At 35.3% G+C, this 22,085-nt stretch overlaps 1 protein-coding gene across 6 annotated transcripts in view; it reads right to left on the bottom strand.

Moving 5' to 3' along the window:
* HACE1 (HECT domain and ankyrin repeat containing E3 ubiquitin protein ligase 1) overlaps positions 1–22,085 on the bottom strand; it is a 91,750-nt gene that overhangs the window by 10,829 nt on the left and 58,836 nt on the right. For all 6 annotated transcript variants that reach the window (XM_079780841.1, XM_079780843.1, XM_079780842.1 and 3 more), the window contains 5 exons: positions 17,817–17,966; positions 17,050–17,246; positions 7,985–8,116; positions 2,672–2,770; positions 2,324–2,394 (listed from right to left, as the gene is read on the bottom strand). In XM_079780841.1, the coding sequence (XP_079636967.1) occupies positions 2,324–2,394; positions 2,672–2,770; positions 7,985–8,116; positions 17,050–17,246; positions 17,817–17,966 (649 nt within the window). The remainder of the gene's footprint in view (positions 1–2,323; positions 2,395–2,671; positions 2,771–7,984; positions 8,117–17,049; positions 17,247–17,816; positions 17,967–22,085) is intronic.

Genomic DNA, 22,085 nt, shown 5'->3' with positions numbered 1-22,085 from the left:
AATAAAATTCAACTTTAGTTAATCTATGCATATTAACCTTTGCCTAAAAAATTAACAAAGGCAACCAAAAATGAAAAGGGATAAAAAAAACTAAGCTGTTCTCAATTTCCTATAGAGGCAGAATTTGAAAAACAAGTATACCACTGTATCAGGACAAGATGAGAAAACGAACCTTGGCACTTATTCTTATACAAATTATAACAGTACTTCCTTATTAGGATAATTAAGCTAATGTCTTCATACACCTCAATTTTGAAAAGTAAGCTTTAAAAAAACCTAAGATCTTACAATTTTGATAGAATAAAAGGAACAGGCCCTCTCTCATTTCCTGCTGATCTGAAAACTGTTATCTTTCTGAAGGATAAATGAGCAATATGTATCAAGGTTGTAAAAATGATTATACTTTCTATCCAAAAATTTCCCTTCTAAGAATTTATCCTATATAAATAATGTAGGCTATTGGCCCACCAAGTATGTAGCACAAAAATTCCTTATTTCTGCAGCCTTATTCATAAACGAGGGAATTTAGCAATAAAGGACAGTATCAATTAAAGGAGGTCCATAAATTGAAGAGTTAAGCAGCCATTTAAAAATTAGATCTATAAATGGAATAATTTTTAGTGATATATTGCAAAATTCAAGTTATAAAACAGGGACAATGTCTTTAAAAAGCAAAAATTTATATATGTGAGAAACATTCTGGAAGAATAACGATAATGTTAACAGTGATTATCTCCAGTGATTGAGATTAGAGTGATTTTTTAAAATTTGAATTGCCTAACCTTCCTACACAGAAAATGTAATTTTTATTAAATTATTTTCATTAAGTTATGCAAGTCACAGGGTATTTCTTGGCATGAAGAAGCCACCAAAAAAGCAAAACCCCAAAAACTTAACAAAGTTTTCTTTCATAGCTTTAGTCTACAGTCTGAATATTTGTTTTAATTTATCCTTTAAAATTAGATGTATGGTGGGACTCCAACTATTTTTCTAATTATATAGTTAAAAGACTAAGAAAATAAAGTAAAATGTTCGAGGACAAATATGTGATACCTTAATCAATAAAGAAATTTAAAAAAATAAAAATAAATAAAAAAATAAAGTAAAATGTTAATAACATTATCTATGTAGTGGAATTACTTAATAGAATTTTCATTTTGTTCTAGCTATATTCTCCATTTTCTGAGCTTTTATAATGCTTATATACTAGTTTAAAAATAAGACAATAGTGTGTCTGCCCAGTGTGGCTCAATGGTTGAGCACTGACCCATGAACCAGGAGGTCATGGTTCGATTCCGGTCAGGACAAATGCCTGAGGGGTTGTGGGCTTGATCTCCAGTAGGGGGCATGTGGGAGGTGGCCAATCCAGGATTCTCTCTCATCATTGATGTTTCTGTCTCTCTCCCCCTCTCCCTTCCTCTCTCTGAAATCAATAAAAACATATTTTTAAAAAATAAGACAACAGTGAACCCTAAACTACATACCTATATTTTATTTAGGTACACACTCACAATTGTTTTTAAAAAAGCAGAAAAAAACCCTGGCTGAGTAGGGCAGTTGTTTGGGGCATCATCCCATACAACAAAAGTCTGTGGGCTAGATTCCCAGTCACTTAAAAAAGAAATAAATAATAAAGCAGAGGGGGAAAAAAGTAAACACATCAAATTGTTTATAGTAGATATTGCTGGCAGAGGGTGATTTTTCTTATTCTTCTAATTTTCTGTGTGCCAACTTTCCTAGGAGAACTATGCACATTTGTAATAGAACAACTGAACTATATTTTCATAAATAGAAAGAAACGGATAAAATTCTATGTTATAAAAAATGAAAATCGAACCTTTTTTTTTTTACATCTTTCAGAAATATAACTTAAAAAAATTTTTCTAATCTATGGTATTTCATTGGTTGCAAAAGAAGACTTTTCAAAGAAGTGTGGTATAACAATTATTTTTATGACATGGATCTTAAAATTCAAAGTAAAGTTTGATAAGAATTGGGGAAAACCACTGTGTATGGGTATTATATGTGTTATGGTGCACACCCGCACGTGTGTGTGTGTGTGTGTGTTGCCCAGTACACACAAATATTAAAAATCTGGCTACTACTATTGACCAATCTGCAGAATTTTAAACATTTATTAAGCACTACTTTATATGTTTTATTTTAAATGCTTAAATAAATCTTTGTTTAATATCATGAAAGTGGAAAGGGAGGTAAGAAACTGACAATTCAGAGTAATAATTCATGTTGGTTGTTTATCTCTAAGCCATTAGAAATGGAATACATTAAATTACTTTCACATTATCATAAAAACACTTCCTACCTGCCAGTAACAAACTGCAGGAGAAGAACTCTCTCCTCTGGAGTAATATCTTCCACAACTTCCCAGAACCACTGACAACAATGAGAACAAAAAACTTAGCTCAATTTCAGAGCAATCGTAGACTTAATACCAAGAAGTATGCAGCATTCATAAAGCACATTTTATTCTAAGAGACTCATTTATCAAAAATTATTTCATACCAAGCTTTCATATTCAATTCCCATAAGAAAAATTTAGGGGAAAACTTTACTTCATTAATTAATGTAGGTTTTCATCCAATAGTGCTGAAAAGCTTACAAAATTAAATGGTAAAACTTAACTTCATTCTAAGCTCTAGAGAAATTTTACCTGAATAACTGGATCTTGTCTTTCATAGCCACTTGTGTATTCTGTATTTTTTATCCAATCACTCACATCAATTTCTGGCATGCCAGAAAGCAGTAGCTCCTTTGGGGAAGAAGGAAAATATTTCATTATTCTTCTTTGGGGGGAAAAAAAACAAAAACCTATTACATTTGAAGAGTAAATTTGCCTTAATTAGAAACTAATTCCATGTAAAACCGATTTATTTTTGTGACAGTGTCTGCATGTCATCAATAACAAGTACTGCATGGGAGAGAACACTTGATACTGATGATCTAAAACACTGTGAACTGTGCAGATATCTCTACATTGATAAAATTTAATTAAAACATAAGGAGACAATACTTTATGTTTATAGATAAACACTTATGCAGCAACAGCTTATATGTGAAGTACTTTTATGAACATTATCTTTATGGTTATTTTTATTTTATGAATTTGTTAAATTATATTAAAAGACCATTCTCTCAATATGAAAGTAACAACAAACACCTGAATAAATCCTGGGTTAAGCAAAGGAAAACATCATAAGAAAATCCTAATCATTAGGAAAAAGAAAGTAATAAAATAAAAATAGTTGTACTTAAAAAAAAAGACTCAGGCCTTTGAAGAACTATTCTGGAATAATTCAGATCTTTAATCAACTTTCCCTAAGGTGAGAGAAAAAAAAAAAAGCAATTTCCTAATGACTTTGGTAGCCTTTTTCCTAGAAAGATTATCAAATAAACAAAATAGCAATCAAATAACTAAAAAATGAAATAAAGCAGGGGTCCTCAAACTTTTTAAACAGGGGGCCAGTTCACTGTCCGTCATACCGTTGGAGGGCCGGACTATAGTTTAAAAAAAACTATGAACAAACTCCTATGCACATTGCACATATCTTCTTTTGAAGTAAAACAACAAAACGGCAAAAACACCCGCATGTGGCCCGCGGGCCGTAGTTTGAGGACGCCTGAAATAAAGAATGGCAAAAGTATTTACCATTATGTTTTCCAAGAGAAAAGAAAACATGAAAAAGAGCTTGTCCACACCTCTGAATCACAGTTGGGTTTGTTTACAGAGTCAGGTGAGGCAATAACCAGCCTACACTTAACTAAACCACGGACAAGCTGGAATAGCAGGATGGTTATTACACAGACATCAATGCAATGTGGTTCAAAATCACATTTCCTACAGCAACTACTCATAATATATACCAGACTAGCACAGTGTGTACTTTGAGGGTTAATGAAAGTTAGTATAAGGTGGTGTCTGAGAGCTCTTGGGTGTTTCTGAGATCTGAATAGGTGTCTGCAAGGTTCTCTCTTTTCCAACTTATCTAAGGCTAGATTTTCTCCATATAGTTCAACCAAACAATATATCACAGCAGATAATGTGCAGATGCAGATAAAAGTACCCATTTTCTTCTATTAAGCCAGATATTAAACTTGCAAAAATGTAAAGTAATGCCACTCTTCCCACTATTTTTGTTTCATTCTGGAAAATACAGTTTTCAATTTTAAAATTTTTTTGTTAATAGGCAATAAATTATTTTAATATGAATTAATAAATTATTTTACACTTCAAATACAATAAACATCAATTAATATAACTCACATAAACAAAAAGGCTTTTGCTGTCAGGAGGTCCTAAGACCTTTTGTTTGAGAACTGCTAGTGTTTTCGTTCTCCTTGCGATGGTATTATAAAATACATTGACTAAATAAAGGCGTTCTATTAGTGTCCATTTACCACTCACAAACAGTCTCCACTTTTCTTTGCACTGTTCCGTGCCCTAGGAGGCTGATCCTGGCACATTGGCCCTCTTATCTGTTGGCTTCGGGTTGGGTTCTGCCACAGAACAGGCAGGCAGAAGCCTGGAGGTGAGAGCACTTTCCGCTCCCTCTCTGCTTTAGCACCTCTTTCCAGTAGCCATTTCTCCTCATCACAGGGCTTCTTACAATAACTCCCCCAACTGTCTCTTCAATTCCAGAGGTGATAAAGACTTCCACTGCTGCTAGTCTCTGGACGTCTCACCAAATCTTATTTATTCTTAACACTGCCTGCACCTCTATAATAGTCCCTTTGTTAAAGCTCCTTTATTTGAACCATCTGGGGAAATACGGTTTTGTGGCAGGACCTTGATAGAGACCTGTCAAAGGGAGGGAGAATGAATTTTACACAGGTCTTAAATATGAGCTTAATCTTCTTGCCTTCTAAGCTAAAGTAAGCTTTTAATAATATTAATATGCTCTCATTGCCAATAATTATGAATAAAAATGACTGAGGCTTTATTATCTTAAGATTTTGAACTATTTCATGAAAATCATGTTATAACTTTTTATGAAGAGGATGAAAGATCTTTATTATCCTATTTAACACTGCTCTTCCCAAATAATCTTATCATCTAAATCAGCTCAACTTAATTTTAAAGCCAGAGTCTAAAACACACCAGGAATCCTAACCTAACTTCTAATATAAGAAGCACAATTGAAAATTTATCAGTAGCAGACCTAAATGTTAAAGACAAAGGAATAAAGTTTTTAGAAGAAAACATAGAAAAATACCTTCATGACCTTGGAATAAGAAAAAATTTCTTAAAAGGACACAAAAAGCTCCATTCATTTAAAAAAAATAAAAAAGATAAACTGAACTGTGCTAAAACTAAAAACTTTATTAACTAAGATTCCAGAGTGGAATACATATATCTAACAAAGACTCCTATAAAGAATATATAAAGAATCCTACGAATCAGTAACAAAGAAAACAGAAAACACAATAGAAAAACAGACAAATTACTTTAACAAACAATTCAAAACCAGAGTATACAAATAGCTAATAAACGTATCAAACACACTCAACTTCACTGATCATTAGGGAAATGCAAATTAAATTCATGATGAAATACCACTACCGATCCACCCAAATAGTAAAAATACAAAATGAAATTATCAAATGCCTGTGAAGAATGGGAACACCCAGAACTCCCAGACCTGGTGGTGAGGGAGTAACTTGACACACCACTTTGGAAAACTATTTGCTAGTATCTATTCTAATGAAATAAATGCCCACCATATATGCCAACAATTCTACTCCAAGCTATATAACACAGAGAATGAATGTATTTCTCCTAAAGACATGTACTAGAATGTATGTAGCAACACTATTTCAAATAATCTAAAAACCAAAAAGTACCTACCAAATGTTTAAGAGGAGAAAAGATAAAACAGTATACTGACACAATGAAATACCTACCATACAGCAATGAAAATGAACAAATTACACTGCATGCAACGTAAGTATTACTCTCTCACAAACAAAAAGCCAAGCCAAAGAAGTCAGATATATTCTAGGTGATTATTCCATTTATATTAAATTAAAAAACAGGCAACCTAACCTATGATACTGTAAGTTAGGAGAGTGGTTGCCCATGACTGGGGATAGTGAGTGAAAGGGGACAAGAAAGGGGCATCTGGGGCACTAGGATTTGTCAATTTCTTAATCTGGGTGCTGTTTTCATGGGTGCAGTCAGCTTATGAAAATGCATCAAGCTATACATTTATAATGCCTGTACTTTTATCTATGTATACTGTAATTCAATAAGTTTCACAGAACTTATCAGTATTAGTAAATTATGAGGCAAAGTTTTTGTCAATGGTTTATGTTGTTGCTATTGGTTTTTTACACCACAGGTCCAAGAAATAATGTAATTCTCTGTTTAACAGTTCATAAGTACTCCTCCATTTTTAAATGCTAAAAGTAACTTTTATGGTTATGCTAAACCTAGTCAAGTTTATGCTAAACAAAACCATTAATCCTAAACCTAAAAACAGAACCAAAAAACTCAAAACTGGTATTGTTTTATATTATTATTGATTTGAGAAATCAATTTGTTGGGGATCCAACCTTGGCGTTATCAGGACAATGCTCTAACAACTGAGCTACCTGCCCTGGTCCTCAAAACTGGTATTTAATGAAACTAAATCACAAGGGACTTCAAAATTAATTAGCAAATACTTTACTAAGATTCACTACGAGTGAAAAAAAATTGAGAATACTGGTATATATGTAAAATTAAAGGTATTGCACTTATTCATATGTTAAAATGAAGGGCAGAGGGTAAAACTAATTTTATGAAACAGAATAAAATCAAAGGATACTTTCCATTGATCTAAAATTTAATTTTCCAAATTATACTTTTAAAAAATGATACTCTATTTACAATACTGTGTTTTATTAAGGAGTTAGAAACTTAGAGAGTTTGGAAACTATTTATTACCAAAAACAAAAGAGAAAAAGGAAATAAGGGAAAATGCAGATATAAATCATATAACATCAGAAATCCCATTGTATCACAGTAAAAGGCAGACAAATCCTATCTAATAAGAGTAATATGCAAATTGACCATCACTCCAACACACAAGATGGTCACCCCCATGTGCTCAAAGATGGCTGCCCCCATGTGGACACAAGATGGCCGCCACAAGATGGCCAGCAGGGGAGGGCAGTTGTGGGGGGACCAGGCCTGCAGGGGAGGGCAGTTAGGGGTGACCAGGCCGGCAGGGGATGGCAGGTAGGGGCGATCAGGCTGGCAGGGGAGTAGTTAGGGGGTGATCAGGCTGGCAGGCAGAAGCGTTTAGGGGCAATCAGGCAGGCAAGCGGTTGGGAGCCAGCAGTCCTGGATTGTGAGAGGGATGTCCGACTGCCCGGGGTCCCAGATTGGAGAGTATGCAGGCTGGGCTGAGGAACACCCGCCCACTCCATGCACATTTCGTGCACCGGGCCTCTAGTTAAGTATAACAAAACATTCATTAGAGAATGGGCCCGGCAAAGAGAGTGGCATTCACAGAGTTTTGAAATGGAAAATTATAAAATTATATACATGATGAAATAAGAAGCTGAAAAGAAAACCCAAATATAACAAGAAAAACCTTAATCAAGTCTTCTTTTTGGAAGTATGAGAAGTTTGTATTGGTATTCTTTTTTACCACAGATGGCAAATAAAAAAAGTCAGAAATAATGGGAATTTTGCTTTTGGGATGACTGGCCCTCAGCTTCTTGCATGTACAGTATTTTGGAAACAATATTCCATTTTTATCATCACTGCATTCCACTTCACATTAAGGAAGTGCTAATATGGTTATTAAGCTTAAGAGAAGCACAATCACAGATGTTGTAACAAATCTCTAAACACGAACATTAAACCATATGTCTTATACATTATTCCATGCACCTCAGTACTCCAAAATTATTTTGAGTTACATCGACTGGAGTTTTGTATTGTTGTTATGATAAAGGAGCTGATGTTCTTCTTCCTTACCAACTCAAATTCATCAAACAGCTGTATGAGGGAAGGTGGAATGAACATATGAAAGCCTTGGAGAAAAGCATTGATCTGAGGTTGAATGGCTCTTGTCATTCGAAGTTCTGTAACAAGCTGGACATACTCCTCCTATTAAAAAAAATAGTTTTCATGATGACTTTTTTTTAATCTTATACTTAAGATAATGCTGAGATAATCACTTCTCATTTAAGAGGTAAAGATTTAGAATTAAGCTGGCACCAATATTCATACACCTCAGTAAACCAGCACTCTACCATTCACTAAACTGTTTCCTCACACCCTGTCTGTAACAGCAAGTGCTATCAAGATCAGTGGTCCCACTTCTGGGAATATATCCTAAGAATCCCTGAACACCAAGCAAAAAGAATATATGCACCCCTATGTTCATAGCAGCATTATTTACAATAGCTAAAATCTAGAAGTAGCCCAAGTGCCCATTAAAAAGCTGTGGCACATTTACACAATGGAATACAATGTCGCTTTGTGAGTTAAAAGCAATATATTGTATATAATCCTCACCTCCCAGGAACAAATACTCTAAACACAAAGGGGAGAAAACCTGTTTTGGGACCAACACTTTATTTATTTATTTATTTATTTATTTATTTATTTATTTATTTATTTATTTATTGGGGGGGGGGCCCCACTAACATGATGCTCTGCTCCCCAGCCCCCCCAAAAATCACAGGCACTGAGCTAGCTAGCAAGTTACTAGTATATACTGGCTATGAATTCTCTGTATATCTCAGATCTACACAAGTGTCAGTGAATTCCTCACAGCTCTCTCCAAACCCCACCTGGTTTCTACTGTCTAGCACAGGGAAAGCTGCCAAAGCTGCCACTTAATCCATTCTTACCCCCCATCCCACTCCCTACCTCCCAAAGGCTTTCTCCACTATATAGGAATTAATCAGTTACTACAAGTTACATACAGACAGTTACTAGAGGAAGACAGAAACATGTATCAAACAATCAAATAGAAACATAGAACTAAATTTCAGGGTCCAATCAAGAAATAATATATAATAACACACTTCTAAGTGATAACCAGCAGTGAATTCAGCATCAGCACATGATTATCTCAATATTTATGAATGCTCTAAAACTGCTTACTGGACACTACAATTTTTTTGCTCCATCCATTCATTAATTATATGTTTAAGATGCTATATGAGATCCCATCTTCCCTTAACAAGAATAGCTTTTATCCAAGAGGTTTTGTTTCCACAATCTTAAACTACTAATCAATAGTTATTGCTCAAGACCTTACTAAATTATGAAGCTTGAAAGTAAAAGATTTGTGAATTGCTCAAGTATACTTAACTTATTTTAACTTGCCATTTTAGTCCATATTTATCAGAATAGTACACATCTCTTATTTATCAATTAATTCTTATTATTTTCCCATACATTTTATTTTTAGAAATTAGTTTTCAGAAGTATACTAATCTTTGCTCACGTTACCTTCTATTTAATCTAATAATATTTTCCACATTTATTTCTGTAACTCTGGTTCATAGTTATTAAATATCAATATGTGAAAATCAGTTCCTTCAGATACCAGTCTCCATATAAGTTAATTTAAATGTGAAAACAAACAAACAAATAAAAAAACCCTGGCCAGGTGGGTCAGTTGGCTGGAGCATCCATCCAGTCAGGCACATATGGAAGGCAACTGATCAATGTTTCTCTCTCTCCCTATCTTTCTCTCTAAAAAAATAAATAAATAAAAACACATTCTTGGGTGAGAATTAAAAAATAAAAATAAATTAAAAATGTGAACTTGGTCTAAAAAATGGATCTTGGTCTAAATTATTTCTCCGTAAAATAACGAAATCCTAGCCATCACAAATCCTCCTGGGTGTAGTAAAGTAAGTTTTCCAGGTAGTTGAAAGATATAATTGTGTTTAACAGTTAAAATCCACAGAAAACAGAAAATAATCTAAATCCAACTGCTTCTAAAATAGTTGTTCTGCCTCCTTAAACAGCACATCTTCAAATAGAGTAACACCATTAACATTTTCTTGATGATACAATTATTACTATGAACATCCACTATTATTATGCACTAACATTTTGACTGTTCATACTGTGCTACAGAAACACACTGGCTGCATCCCCACTACATATGAATAGCTATATGCCTTAAAGAAACAGTGGACACACAGATGATAATCAGTCTACAAAATACTGGCATAAAGAGCTGCATGATCAGCCCGGCTGGCATGACTCAGTGGTTGAGCATCAACCTATGAACCAGGAGGTCACAGTTCAATTCCCGGTCAGGGCACATGCCCTGGTTGTGGACTCGATCCCCAGTAGGGAGTGTGCAGGAGGCAGCCGATCAATGATTTTCTCTCATCATTGATGTTTCTCTCTCTCCCTCTCCCTTCCTCTCTGATATCAATAAAAATACTTTTAAAATATTAAAAAAAAGAGTTGCATGATCAAACATTAAATATATACCAAACCTGATAACTCATTTTTTCTAAGGTATTAAAAAAGATGATATAACTTGGAGGGTTGAGTAAACTTTTATCCCCAACAGATGGCATATTTGCTCCCATGTGAGTTTTTTTTGCTAATTCTTTGAAGGCATAAAATAATACTAGATGCCATAGATGTAACTCAAAGAATTAACTATATACAAGAATCTATCTGAGTTAGTGCTTGTACTAAAATAGTTATGTTAACATATAGAAAGTTTTCAACTTAGAAAGCCTCAGCATGGAGATAAGAACAACAAAAAGCCCTAGCAACTTTTTTCTAGCTTAACCTCTGAGCCTGATAACTGATACAACATAGCTAAGAAAAAAGTAACTGCAAAGGGAAAAATACCACTAAGATTAAGGAGATGCAACATCTGACCTTAAGTTCCAGTTAAGTTATAGGTCTAGTTACAGAAACATTTTGTTTTAATAATCTAGTCTTCTGAATGTGTAGAATGAATATCACCCTTCAGAAATGTTTTTTAAAATCTAACTTCTTTTCAGGCTTTGGACCTAAATTATGTCTTCTTATGAGGGGTGATAGTGATGTTGAAACTTGAAATATTTTTTAAGCTATTTTTCTTCTTGAAAATCTTTTCTACTATTTCTAGAAAAATATTTAAATAAACCATATTTATATAAAAATTAATTTTTAATAGTGAAACCAAGATGTTCCTTCTAAGTAGACCAATAAACTTGGCCATATTTGTAAAACTATCTGAAAGTATTTTTTTTTTGCAATTAACAGATTCAATGTCATTATTATTCTCATAATTCAAATAACTGTTTGAATATAAATCCCTTGGTAATAAAAGCTTCCTTTCTGGGCTTCTCCAATTGATTAGTATTGCTCTGGTATGTAAGAGTTCTCACTGAAAACTTCTCCACCTAGAACTCAAAAGAATACCAGGTAAGAATAAGTAGGTAAAAGAAAAAGAGAGACACTGTAATATTTTTCAATAATTGTTTCTTTACCAGTATATTCTTATTTTTAAGGTCACATATTAGTTATAAAGATTGATAGTCTAGTAAAAATCCTATTACTTCAGTTTCCTTGAAAAAAGTTTAGTCATTGAAAATAGTGATGCCTCAGGTTACCATTTCATAGAGTTGGTAAAATTTTAGAATATATTAACTAAAAAGCAAGGGAAAGTATGTTCTTCTTATAAACAGGAAAATACTAAAGATAATTTAAAATCCAATCAAATAATACACACAAACATTTAATATGGAGAACTTCAGACTTGAACTGTTTTAAAAGTTTTGAATAGTAAAATGATTTCTCATAGTATACTTTTCTGAAGATGAAAATAAGGAATCACTTTAAGTCAATAATCTATATACACACACCTGTATTTTATGTGTGCATCAAATGTATGTGAAATAAATCAAGTGAAAGTGGCAATAAAATACCATCTACACTAATCTACACTAATAAAAGAGAAACATGCAAATTAACCATCACTCCGCTGTGCCCACCAGCCAATTAGGAGGGAATATGCAAATTAGGAGAAAGGCGGCAGCTGCCCAGCTGCTCCAGGTGCGGAGTGGCCTGGTGGGGCAGGATGCCTGCAATGAGAGGGAGGGCGGGGGGCAAAGGTATCTATAGGAGCAGCACTCTGGCCACAGTGAAGACGAAGACTACAGACTCCCTCCTGAATCTGCAGCTAAGATGGCAGACTCCAGCCGGAGTCTGCAGCAAAGACGAAGGCGGCACACTCCAGCTGGAGTCTGCAGCAAAGACGAAGAAGGCAGACTCTGGCCGGAGTTTGCAGCAAAGGCCGCAGACTCTAGCTGGAGAGAAAGCCTGGGTCCCAGGTGCTGGAGGAAAACCAGTGCTGGAAGCCAAGGGATGGAAGGCCTATTGCACGAATCTCTTGGTGCAAAGGGCCTCTAGTATGAAAATAAGTGGAGGAAAACATACTAAATTTGTATTTGCAACTTTGTTCATATTCAGTGACTTAGTAAGGGAGAGGCCTAGCAGTTACACAATCATACAGAACTTGACTTAAATTGAGGGCTCACCACTTAGTAATTTTGAGCCCTTAGACAGTTATTTAACGTCTAAAGAAATATACAGTGTGGATGAAAAGAGGCCACATGCTAACCTGACTAGCTCAGGGAAGACCTGTGTGGCAGCCTTACAAACTCAAGAGACTTAAAGTAACCACAAAGGATGGTCTGAAATTAAAAAAATTTTAACTAAAAAGCAGTTTGTGGTGGGTAGTCATGTCCTAGGCTGGTATCTTCCCTGACAAAGGCCAATCTTTACCTTAACTGAGCCTGTCTATTGTCTTTTTGCATCTAGGATAACATCATTGGAACGTCAAAGTAATTTTCCTTTTTCCAAACCCCTCAAAGCACAGACACTGCTCTGGAGACTACAAATCCCCTCATTGTTATTGAGTTAATTGTCAAGTGTTAACTATCTTGCACCCACCTAAATAAAAGAAGTATGTGTCTATCATTTTACTTTTTATCTAACCTCCTTCTGCTTTGCTTTCTCCCACCTCCCTAATCTATCACCAACAGATTTCACGTAACCCACTTACATCTCCTCTTCTGATTGTAATGTATAAAACAAGGTGCAAAACTGCCATTCTCCAGAGCATTATCTCAATCCGTTGAGATTCTGCTTCCTGGCATCTGTCGACAGTTTGGCTCAAATAAACTCACAAAAATTCTTCACAGGTTTGAATGTTTCTTACATTAACAATAATGTCATAGTTACAAGTTCAGGCTTGAAATTTATAGACTGCATGGGTTCAAATCCTAGCTCCAACACTTATTAACCACATGATCTGGAGGAAAGCTACTTAAGTCCTTTACCCTTCAGTCTCCTGACCTGTAGAAAAGGATACCTACATTTCACAGGACTATTTAAGTTAATACACATGAAGTACTTTGAACAGTGCCTAGCACGTTATAAGCACCTGATAAATGTCAGATGCTTTTAATATTAAAGCTGTTTCCACATTCAATAAATAGAAATTACTATCTCAAAAGGCTGTTATAGTAAATAGAAATGCACGACGAACACATCTTAAATACATGAAATATATACCAAGTACTCAATAAGCAGTACCTATTATCACTAGAAAACAACACTGATGGTAATGAGATTGATGAAGAGGAGGATAGCAACACCAACAGTCATTCTGGGGGCCAATCCACAAAAGTAGTAGTCCTCTTTGAGTTGTTCTCTTTTCACCTTCCCAAACAATTACTCAGTTCCATAAATTCTATATCCTTGAAAGCTATCTCATTTTCTACATCCTCACTGGCACTGGCATAAAATCCCCCAGGCATGCTCCACAGACCAATGCCACAACAACCTATTAGCTGATCTGTATTGTCCCATTCCATCCATTCCTCACACTCCAAGCTGAGTTTATTTGATCATGTGACTCCCCACTATAGCATCTTCAATCATCCCACAGCCTTTGGAATAATGTTCAAATTTCTGATTGTGAATTAAAGTCTTTCAGAATTTGGCCCTTTCTACCTCCCTCAGCTAATCTTTTTCCACTCACTTACTTTGCAATCTAAGCTAAGATGCACTACTCTCATCTATCTGTGGTTCCCCAAACACATGCTCGGTCAACTCTGTGTCTTCTTGTAAGCCTAGAACACTTCCTTCTCCCCTTCCTTACTCCCATTCTGACCACTTAATGGTTCTCCTCTGTAATCCAACTCCCGTGGCACCTCCTCCATTCCCTGATAGCCTGTCCCATTCCACCCCCATGTTTTCCCCTTCCAGCCAGAATGAACTTGAGGATTAGTATTGTAAAAGTCTTTTTAACATTTAAAACCCAAATAGCTTACTCTTCAGTTCTAACAGCTAGATCAATTTAAAGCTATAGGTATGTTTCTAAAGATTTTTAGTATTTAAAAATTAATCAGGCTATTTATTGAATAAGTATTAACTGTTTAAGCATCATCAATTAGATATAAAATTATACTTGACCCTTACTGGTCATATTCAGTTCTAACAGCTAGAACTTAAGGTTTGGGCCAAAAATGTTGCTTTTAATTCCAGATTTCATGGTTCTAGGATTTCACCTTTTCATCAAGAATTTAAAAGTGAAAGTAAAAGTAAAAGCAAAACTAAAATGAAAATACTATTTAAATGTAAATATTCAGCCACTTTCAAACGTGAAAACAGGGTTCTTTGTTTTTCCCATCTAGATTTTAAAACAAAACAGATACAAAATAAATTTCAAAGAGCATTATAGTTCCAATGTGGAACTGGGATATATTCTTCTGCCTTACCTTAATTGTATTTTTTTAACTTACTGCTTTTCAAAAAAGGGTAATTTCATCTAGTTACCAAAGCTTTTCAATAAAACTTAGAAATAAATGACTCCCCCATGTGGAGATGAGCTTACATAGACTTTCTCTTACTAACAAGCTTGGCAAGTCATTTAGCTTCAATATGATTATAAATTTTGAAGATGAACGTGACTATAACTTCATACCTATAAAGGTAAGTAGCTAAAAGGCTGACCCTAAAGTGACACAAAGGTTCATGATGGAAATGTATGTTAAAGAATTATACCTGTAAAGAACATGGTTTGAAAATTTTATTTGTAAATTGAATACTTTAACAATTTTAAAGTGAGTGGTCAATTTAAGCTATAGGTATGTTTCTAAAGATTTTTAATATTTAAAAATTAATTAGGTTGTTTAGTGAATAAGCATTAAGTGTTTAAGCATCAACAATTAGATATAAAATTATACTTGACTCTTATTGGTAATATTAGAAAGCAGAGGCTCAACTTATTGTGAGAAATGTTTATATTCCAAAATTGAAAGCTAAGAATTTACATATTAATGATTGAGATCCTGCTTTTACCTCTATTACCAAACTAATTATTGAAAAAGTTTAGCCTGTAATCAACCAATTAGTTAATATAGTTAAATAAAAATGTACTAAACTCACAAACAAAAGTTTCAAGCTCTTTAATATTACAATAGTATTCCAACCTCAGAGTAGACTCAAGATGACGGGTATACCTTCAGTGTGAGTATAGTCTCATTTGCTATTATTTTTTCAATGTCTCCCTTCTTTCTAGATTTCCATAAAATACACAAATGTAAAAGAATTAATAAAATATTAATCTAAAATTCTACACAAAAATCAGTAATAGTGGGAGGGAAGCTGTTAGGAGAAACAAGTATAAATATAGCTATCTATCATGCAATTGTTAGTGGGTCTCTCTACTTTGTCATATAAAATATATCTGAGAAGAGAGACAAATACACTCATCATCAGATACGGTATTTATAGGTAGGAATCATGTTTGAGGTTCTCTCATGAAAAGCAATCACTTGATTATTATAAAGATTCTATGACTTCATCACCTGTAATTGAGAGCATGTCTCCATTATAAAATAAAGCAACAAACTGACTACAAGGTGGACAATCTAATAATTAGAAGAATTTTTAAAACTATTTTTTCATTCACTAGCAAGTTCATATAGATTTTAAAAACTAATTTAAGCACTTTACTATTTTAAGTTTCTAGAGCTTCATATGACTCATTATATTAAAAGTCAAGTAAGCTCCTCCTCAACATGATTAATTTTGCAAATAGTATGAAGAACATCAGACTTCAAACTAGGAGACAGGAGAGCTGGGTTTTGGCCCCAGCTTTAGGCTTCAGTATCCTCATGTGTAAAATGAGAGGGTAAATAAAAAAATTTAAGTATAGATATGGAAAACTCAGCTCCTGATTTTATTTTCCAAAATTAAACTTCATGGTTTTGTGTGCTTTTTTAAAATATATTTTATTGATTTTTTACAGAGAGGAAGGGAGAGGGATAGAGAGTTAGAAACATCAATCAGCTGCCTCCTGCACACTCCCTACTGGGTGTGTGCCCGCAACCAAGGTACATGCCCTTGACCGGAATCGAACCTGGGACCCTTGAGTCCATAGGCCGACGCTCTATCCACTGAGCCAAACCAGTTAGGGCCATGGTTTATTTTATATGAACAGTATCTAAGTTTCAAAAAGGAAAATTATATAGCATAATATGTCTCCAATTTCCTGTGTATATCTGAAACTTTTAAGCCTATTTTTTATAGAAAACTATCCAATAACAACTAACTTTTGTAATGTGCTTTTAGGTTTACAAAATGTTAGTAATAATTCTCTATGGGAGGTAGTATTATCCCGATTTTACAGAATGGAAAACTGAGGCTCAGAGTTTAGCTAAACCATGGTCAAGTCTTTTGGTTTAAAAAAAAAATCAATATTTTATTAAATTGCTAGTCTGCAAAATGGTTTGATAAATATTATTTTTATAGGTAGGTGATTCTAAAGCTTTCTTAGAATTATAACTCAACTACAGGAAAGGAAAAAGATTTTAGTCTTCTTTAACCGTAAGTTTGGTTAATTAAAATATTTTTCTTTTATAAAATGTTATTAACTCTAACAGTAAAAATTTTTTTAGCTAGTACCAGGCGACTTTACAATAATTAGCCAGGAGACTTTAGAATATCAGGACCAAGTTACAAACAGTGGCTAAGGTAAAAATTCAAATACTTACTTTGTTATTTTGTGTCACCAGAATACTTCCACCCCCAGGTTTCAAAGGCACCTCTTCCATGGCTCCAAATACATCAGTCTCAACAGAAAAAGTCAGTTCTAGACCCAGATCACTAATATCATTATCTAAAATCCACTGCAAATTCTTGGCATATTCTGGATCAATAGATGCCACATCTTGGTAATTTACAGGAATACCTAAAAATATAAACATACAGCAGTTGTATTCTACATGTTTCTGCCTTTCCTTATCTGTTTAATGGTAAAATACTGCCCTCTACAGATACTATGTAAAACTGCAAAATATAATCAAATTCACAGCATGATTTAAATGGACGCTAATTCTTGAATTTGAGGCTTAATTTAAGCTTAGTTCTTCCACATTTTTACAATGTAATCTTTCTTTAAAAGCACTATTCAGGAAATTATTATAAACTTCAAAAAGTGCCAATTCTCTTAAGTATATTCATATCAAAATACATTCTTAGCATAAATATGCATACACTAAAATGAAAAAAAAAATTGTAGGTGTTTTTTTTCCTTTCCCTCAGGCCCTCATTTAAATGCCTTACAAACACAAATAGTCTCTAATCAAAATAAAAATGTTCTCATTCAAAATGCCATCACTTATCAAATTACATTTACTTAAAGACTATAGGAAAAACACTTTAAATAAATAAATTAGGGGGGTCAATTGGGGAAAAAGAAGACAAATGTAAAACTTTAGACAATAAAAAAAAATAAAAATAAAATAAATTAGAGCCATACCAAGAATGTGCTTATAGAATGATCTTGTGAAGTAAATGTTGACCAGCTGCCTATGGTTCAAAGCTAATCCCAAGATCTGTCCAGCAAAACGGAAATAGTTCAGGTGATCAGGATTTACATAGGAGTTGCTATTGGGCTGAAAAGTTGTTCCTATTAAAATAAATACAAAATAATTTGTTTTAAAGAATCTATATGCAGAAGAGACATCATTTTAATACAGATATATTTGTTCATATAAAACTTCAGCAAAGCTAAAGTTATGCATTAATTTCCACAGAATGTTCTTTGTGGAATATTTAACAGGCGGTGAAACTAGAAGTACAAAAGACATTAAGTCACACATGTACTAGTATATCACAGTACATCTTTGTGCAGAGAGAAAATTTGAGAATACTTTTAAACTTCACTTTTAAGTATTTTAATTGGAAGATGTGTCTGAGAGATCCTAGAAATAATATATTAAAAGATCACACACACACACACACACACACTCACACACACACACACACACTTCCCTGGACAGTGTGGATAAATAACTACTAGGCTGTGAATTAAGGCAGACATTGTCTCATTCAGGCCCAGTGCAGTAGATATTTACTACTTTTTGCTCCTTAAGGAACACAGCACTATAAGAAAATAACTAAAAACTTTACATGGACAACTATTCTTAAGTAATAGAACTACTAATCAGTGAACTTGATGCCTTTTAACAATTCTCAGGAAATCACCAAAAGTCCTCAAGTCAACCAATTAATCCTCATGGCAAATAATGTTAAATAAGTACCTCTGAGGTATAAAAGAAAAAGTGGCAAGGGCAATAGTTACCCATTACTGTCAAAATCTAGAGCAATGGGCTATATGACTCCACTTACATGAAAAAGATTTGGAAATAAGACAGTGGTGACACATACACCACACTATGAGTGCACATAGTGCCACTGAATTGTAACACTTCAAAATTATTAAAATGGTAAATTTTGTCACGATAAAAAACGCCTCAAAAATATCTAGTGCAATGGAAAAACCTAATACCAAGACCTCAATTTTAAGTAACCCTTCCCCCTGTTTTTCTGTGATAATCACTAACTTGGATTACAAATTCTCTTATCATTCAATAAATATTTATTGAGCTTGTGCTACCCTAAAATAAAGAATAATTGATAAAAATAATGAAACTGCATCAAAGGAAAATAAAGGAACAATGAAAAAGTACTAGAGAGTGAAAAGTTTGGTCATTTAGTATATGTACTTTGGCAATAATTGCCTTTGTGTTTTGTTGATCTTTGATTTATCAGAGTTGGCATTGGACTAATAAATTGCTGTGACCAATTTACTGAGATATAAGGTACAAATTTGGAAGCTTATGGCTGAATGATTTAAAAGAGCTAATCATTCACTGCTAAATACCTTTAGAGAATCATAATGTAAGACTCACTGGGTATTAAAAGTCAAGGCAAAGATGGCGGCATAGATAAACACCTATACTCGCTGCCTCTCACAAACACATCATCAAAATTACACCTAAAAGGCAGAACAACTACCACCCAGAACCACGGGAAAGCTGGCTGAGTGGAAATTCCACAACTAGAGAGGTGAAGAAAGTGTACTGAGACTGGTAAGAGGTGCAGAGGTGTGGAAAGTGCTGGCACCTGGATGTGCTGCTCTTTTAATCGGGAGGGAGATACAAGCTCCCACTTGCTCTGAACTGCAGTTCCGGGCAAGACTCTGGGGGACCCAGACACATATGGGGAGAAACTGGACTGTCTGGCATCGGGACAGGAAGAAACTGGACTGTCTGGCATCGGGAGAGGGCGGCTTTCTCTCAGAGGTGCTCACAGCGATCATTGTTCCTGCATGGGAGTGCGGGACACAGAGACCCGGGGACCTCTCCGGTGCAGGGCTGACTGGCAGCCATTGCTGTTTGCTCCACCCTGGTGATTCCCAGAGACCCCGCCCCACCCAATTTACAACCCCACCCAAGCTGAGAGCATCGGCTTTTGCATATGAACGGCCTGTCTTTTCTCCATCTAAAACCTGTCAAACTACAACTGGGTCAGAGAGCCCCAGAGCTTCCAAAAGAAGGCCCAAGGCCTGGCAGCAGCAGCCTTGCTTCACAGCTGGGCCTCGTCTGGGCACTTCCAAACCCCATACAAAGAGGAGGAATCTGCAGAGGTGGTGGCCCCAGACAGTGGCTGACCTTGCACCTCCTTGGAGTTCCAAGAGCCAGTGTACCCAATGGTGAGAGTGAGACCATACCGGATTACAACTCTTCACATCCATAAGAGACACACTCAAGGGGCAGACTCAGTGAGCACCAAAGCCCCACTGAAGCAAGTCCTGCCCCATGAGGGTGTCTCCTGCACAGCAGCTCTTCCATTGTAGACACAGCTGGTCCTCACAGCCAATTGGCCTGGAGGTCAATTCCTCCCAGTGACACCAACAGCAATCAAGGGTTAACTACAATACTGTGCAAACAGCCCACAAAGGGGTGCACCAAGAGCGTCCACCTCAGGTGATTGGGGAGGCTGAGCCACTGGGCCCTATAGGACACCTACCACACAAAGCCACTCTATCAACTCAAGGAGACTTAGCACTACCCAGTCCATAGAAACAAACAGGGAAGCAGCTAAAATGCAGAGACAAAGAAACAAGTCACAAATGAAAGAAATGGATGAAAGCAAAATACTGGATATAAAGTTTAAAATCACGGTTATAAGGTTACTCAAGAATCTTCTAGAAACCTCCGAGAAATTCAGTGATACCCTCAAGGATATGAAAAAGGACCAATCAGAAATTAAGCATACACTGACTGAAATACAGAATAATATACAGAGATTCAAAAGCAGACTACAGGATCCCAAGAATCAAGTCAAAGATTTGAAATACAAAGAAGCAAAAATCACCCAACTAGAAAAACAAAAAGAAAAAAGAATCCAAAAATATGAAGATAGCATAGGAGCCTCTGGGACAACTTGAAGCGTACCAACATCCAAATTATGGGGGTGCCAGAAGAAAAGAGAGAGCAAGATATTGAAAACCTATTTGAAGAAATAATGACAACGTGCCAAAACCGGTTTGGCTCAGTGGATAGAGCGTCGGTCTGTGGACTGAAAGGTCCCAGGTTCGATTCCGGTCAAGGGCATGTACATTGGTTGCGGGCACATCCCTGGTGGGGGGTGTGCAGGAGGCAGCTGGTCGATGTTTCTCTCTCATCGATGTTTCTAGCTCTCTATCCCTCTCCCTTCCTCTCTGTAAAAAAATCAATAAAATATATTTAAAAAAAAAAAAAAAAAGAAAGAATGACAACAGAAAACTTCCCCTACCTGGTGAAAGAAATAGACTTACAAGTCCAGGAAGCGCAGAGAACCCCAAACAAGAGGAATCCAAAGAGGACCACACCAAGACACATCATAATTAAAATGCCAAGGGCAAAAGACAAAGAAGGAATCTTAAAAGCAGCAAGAGAAAAACAGTTAGTTACCTATAAGGGAGTACCCATACGACTGTCAGCTGATTTCTCAACAGAAACTATGCAGGTCAGAAGGGAGTGGCAAGAAATCAAAGTGATGAACAGCAAGAACCTACAAGCAAGATTACTCTACCCAGCAAAGCTATCATTTAGAATTGAAGGTCAAATAAAGAGCTTCACAGACAAGAAAAAGCTAAAGGAGTTCATCACCACCAAACCAGTATTATATGAAATGCTGAAGGGTGTTCTTTAAGAAGAGGAAGAAGAAGAAAAAGGTAAAGATAAAACATTATGAACAGCAAAGTGACAACAAATACATATCTATCAACAAGTGAACCTAAAAATCAAATGAATAAAAAACCTAATGAACAGAACAGACTGGTGAATGTAATAGAATCAGGGGCATGGAAAGGGAGCAGACTGACAATTCTTGAGGGGAAGGGTTTGTGGGGGGTGCGGGAAGAGATTGGACAAAGAGCTTACACCTATGGACGAGGTCAGTGTGTGTGGGAGGCCTGGAGCAGGGTGTAACTGGATTGAGGGGAACTATGCGGGGAAAAAAGAGGAACATCTGTAATAATCTGAACAATAAAGATTTTTTTTTTTTTAAAGTCAAGGCAAAGTTCTGTGGGATGAAGAAAGACTTTAAGGATAAACATAGCCATAATTTCAAAAAATACAATATTCTGAGAATTTTCACAAATGTTTTTACCTATTAAAATAGTGAATGCTTAGGGTTATTGATGAACTAGCAAAGATTTTTGATGGACTGAACTTTCCCCACCTTGGTCTGTACAATT

This window comes from Cnephaeus nilssonii (genome assembly GCF_951640355.1).
Source record: "Cnephaeus nilssonii genome assembly, chromosome: 9".
NCBI classification, from domain to species: domain Eukaryota; kingdom Metazoa; phylum Chordata; class Mammalia; order Chiroptera; family Vespertilionidae; genus Cnephaeus; species Cnephaeus nilssonii.
Note: the sequence above shows the minus strand (reverse complement) of the source record. Positions and strands in the feature narration are given on the sequence as shown.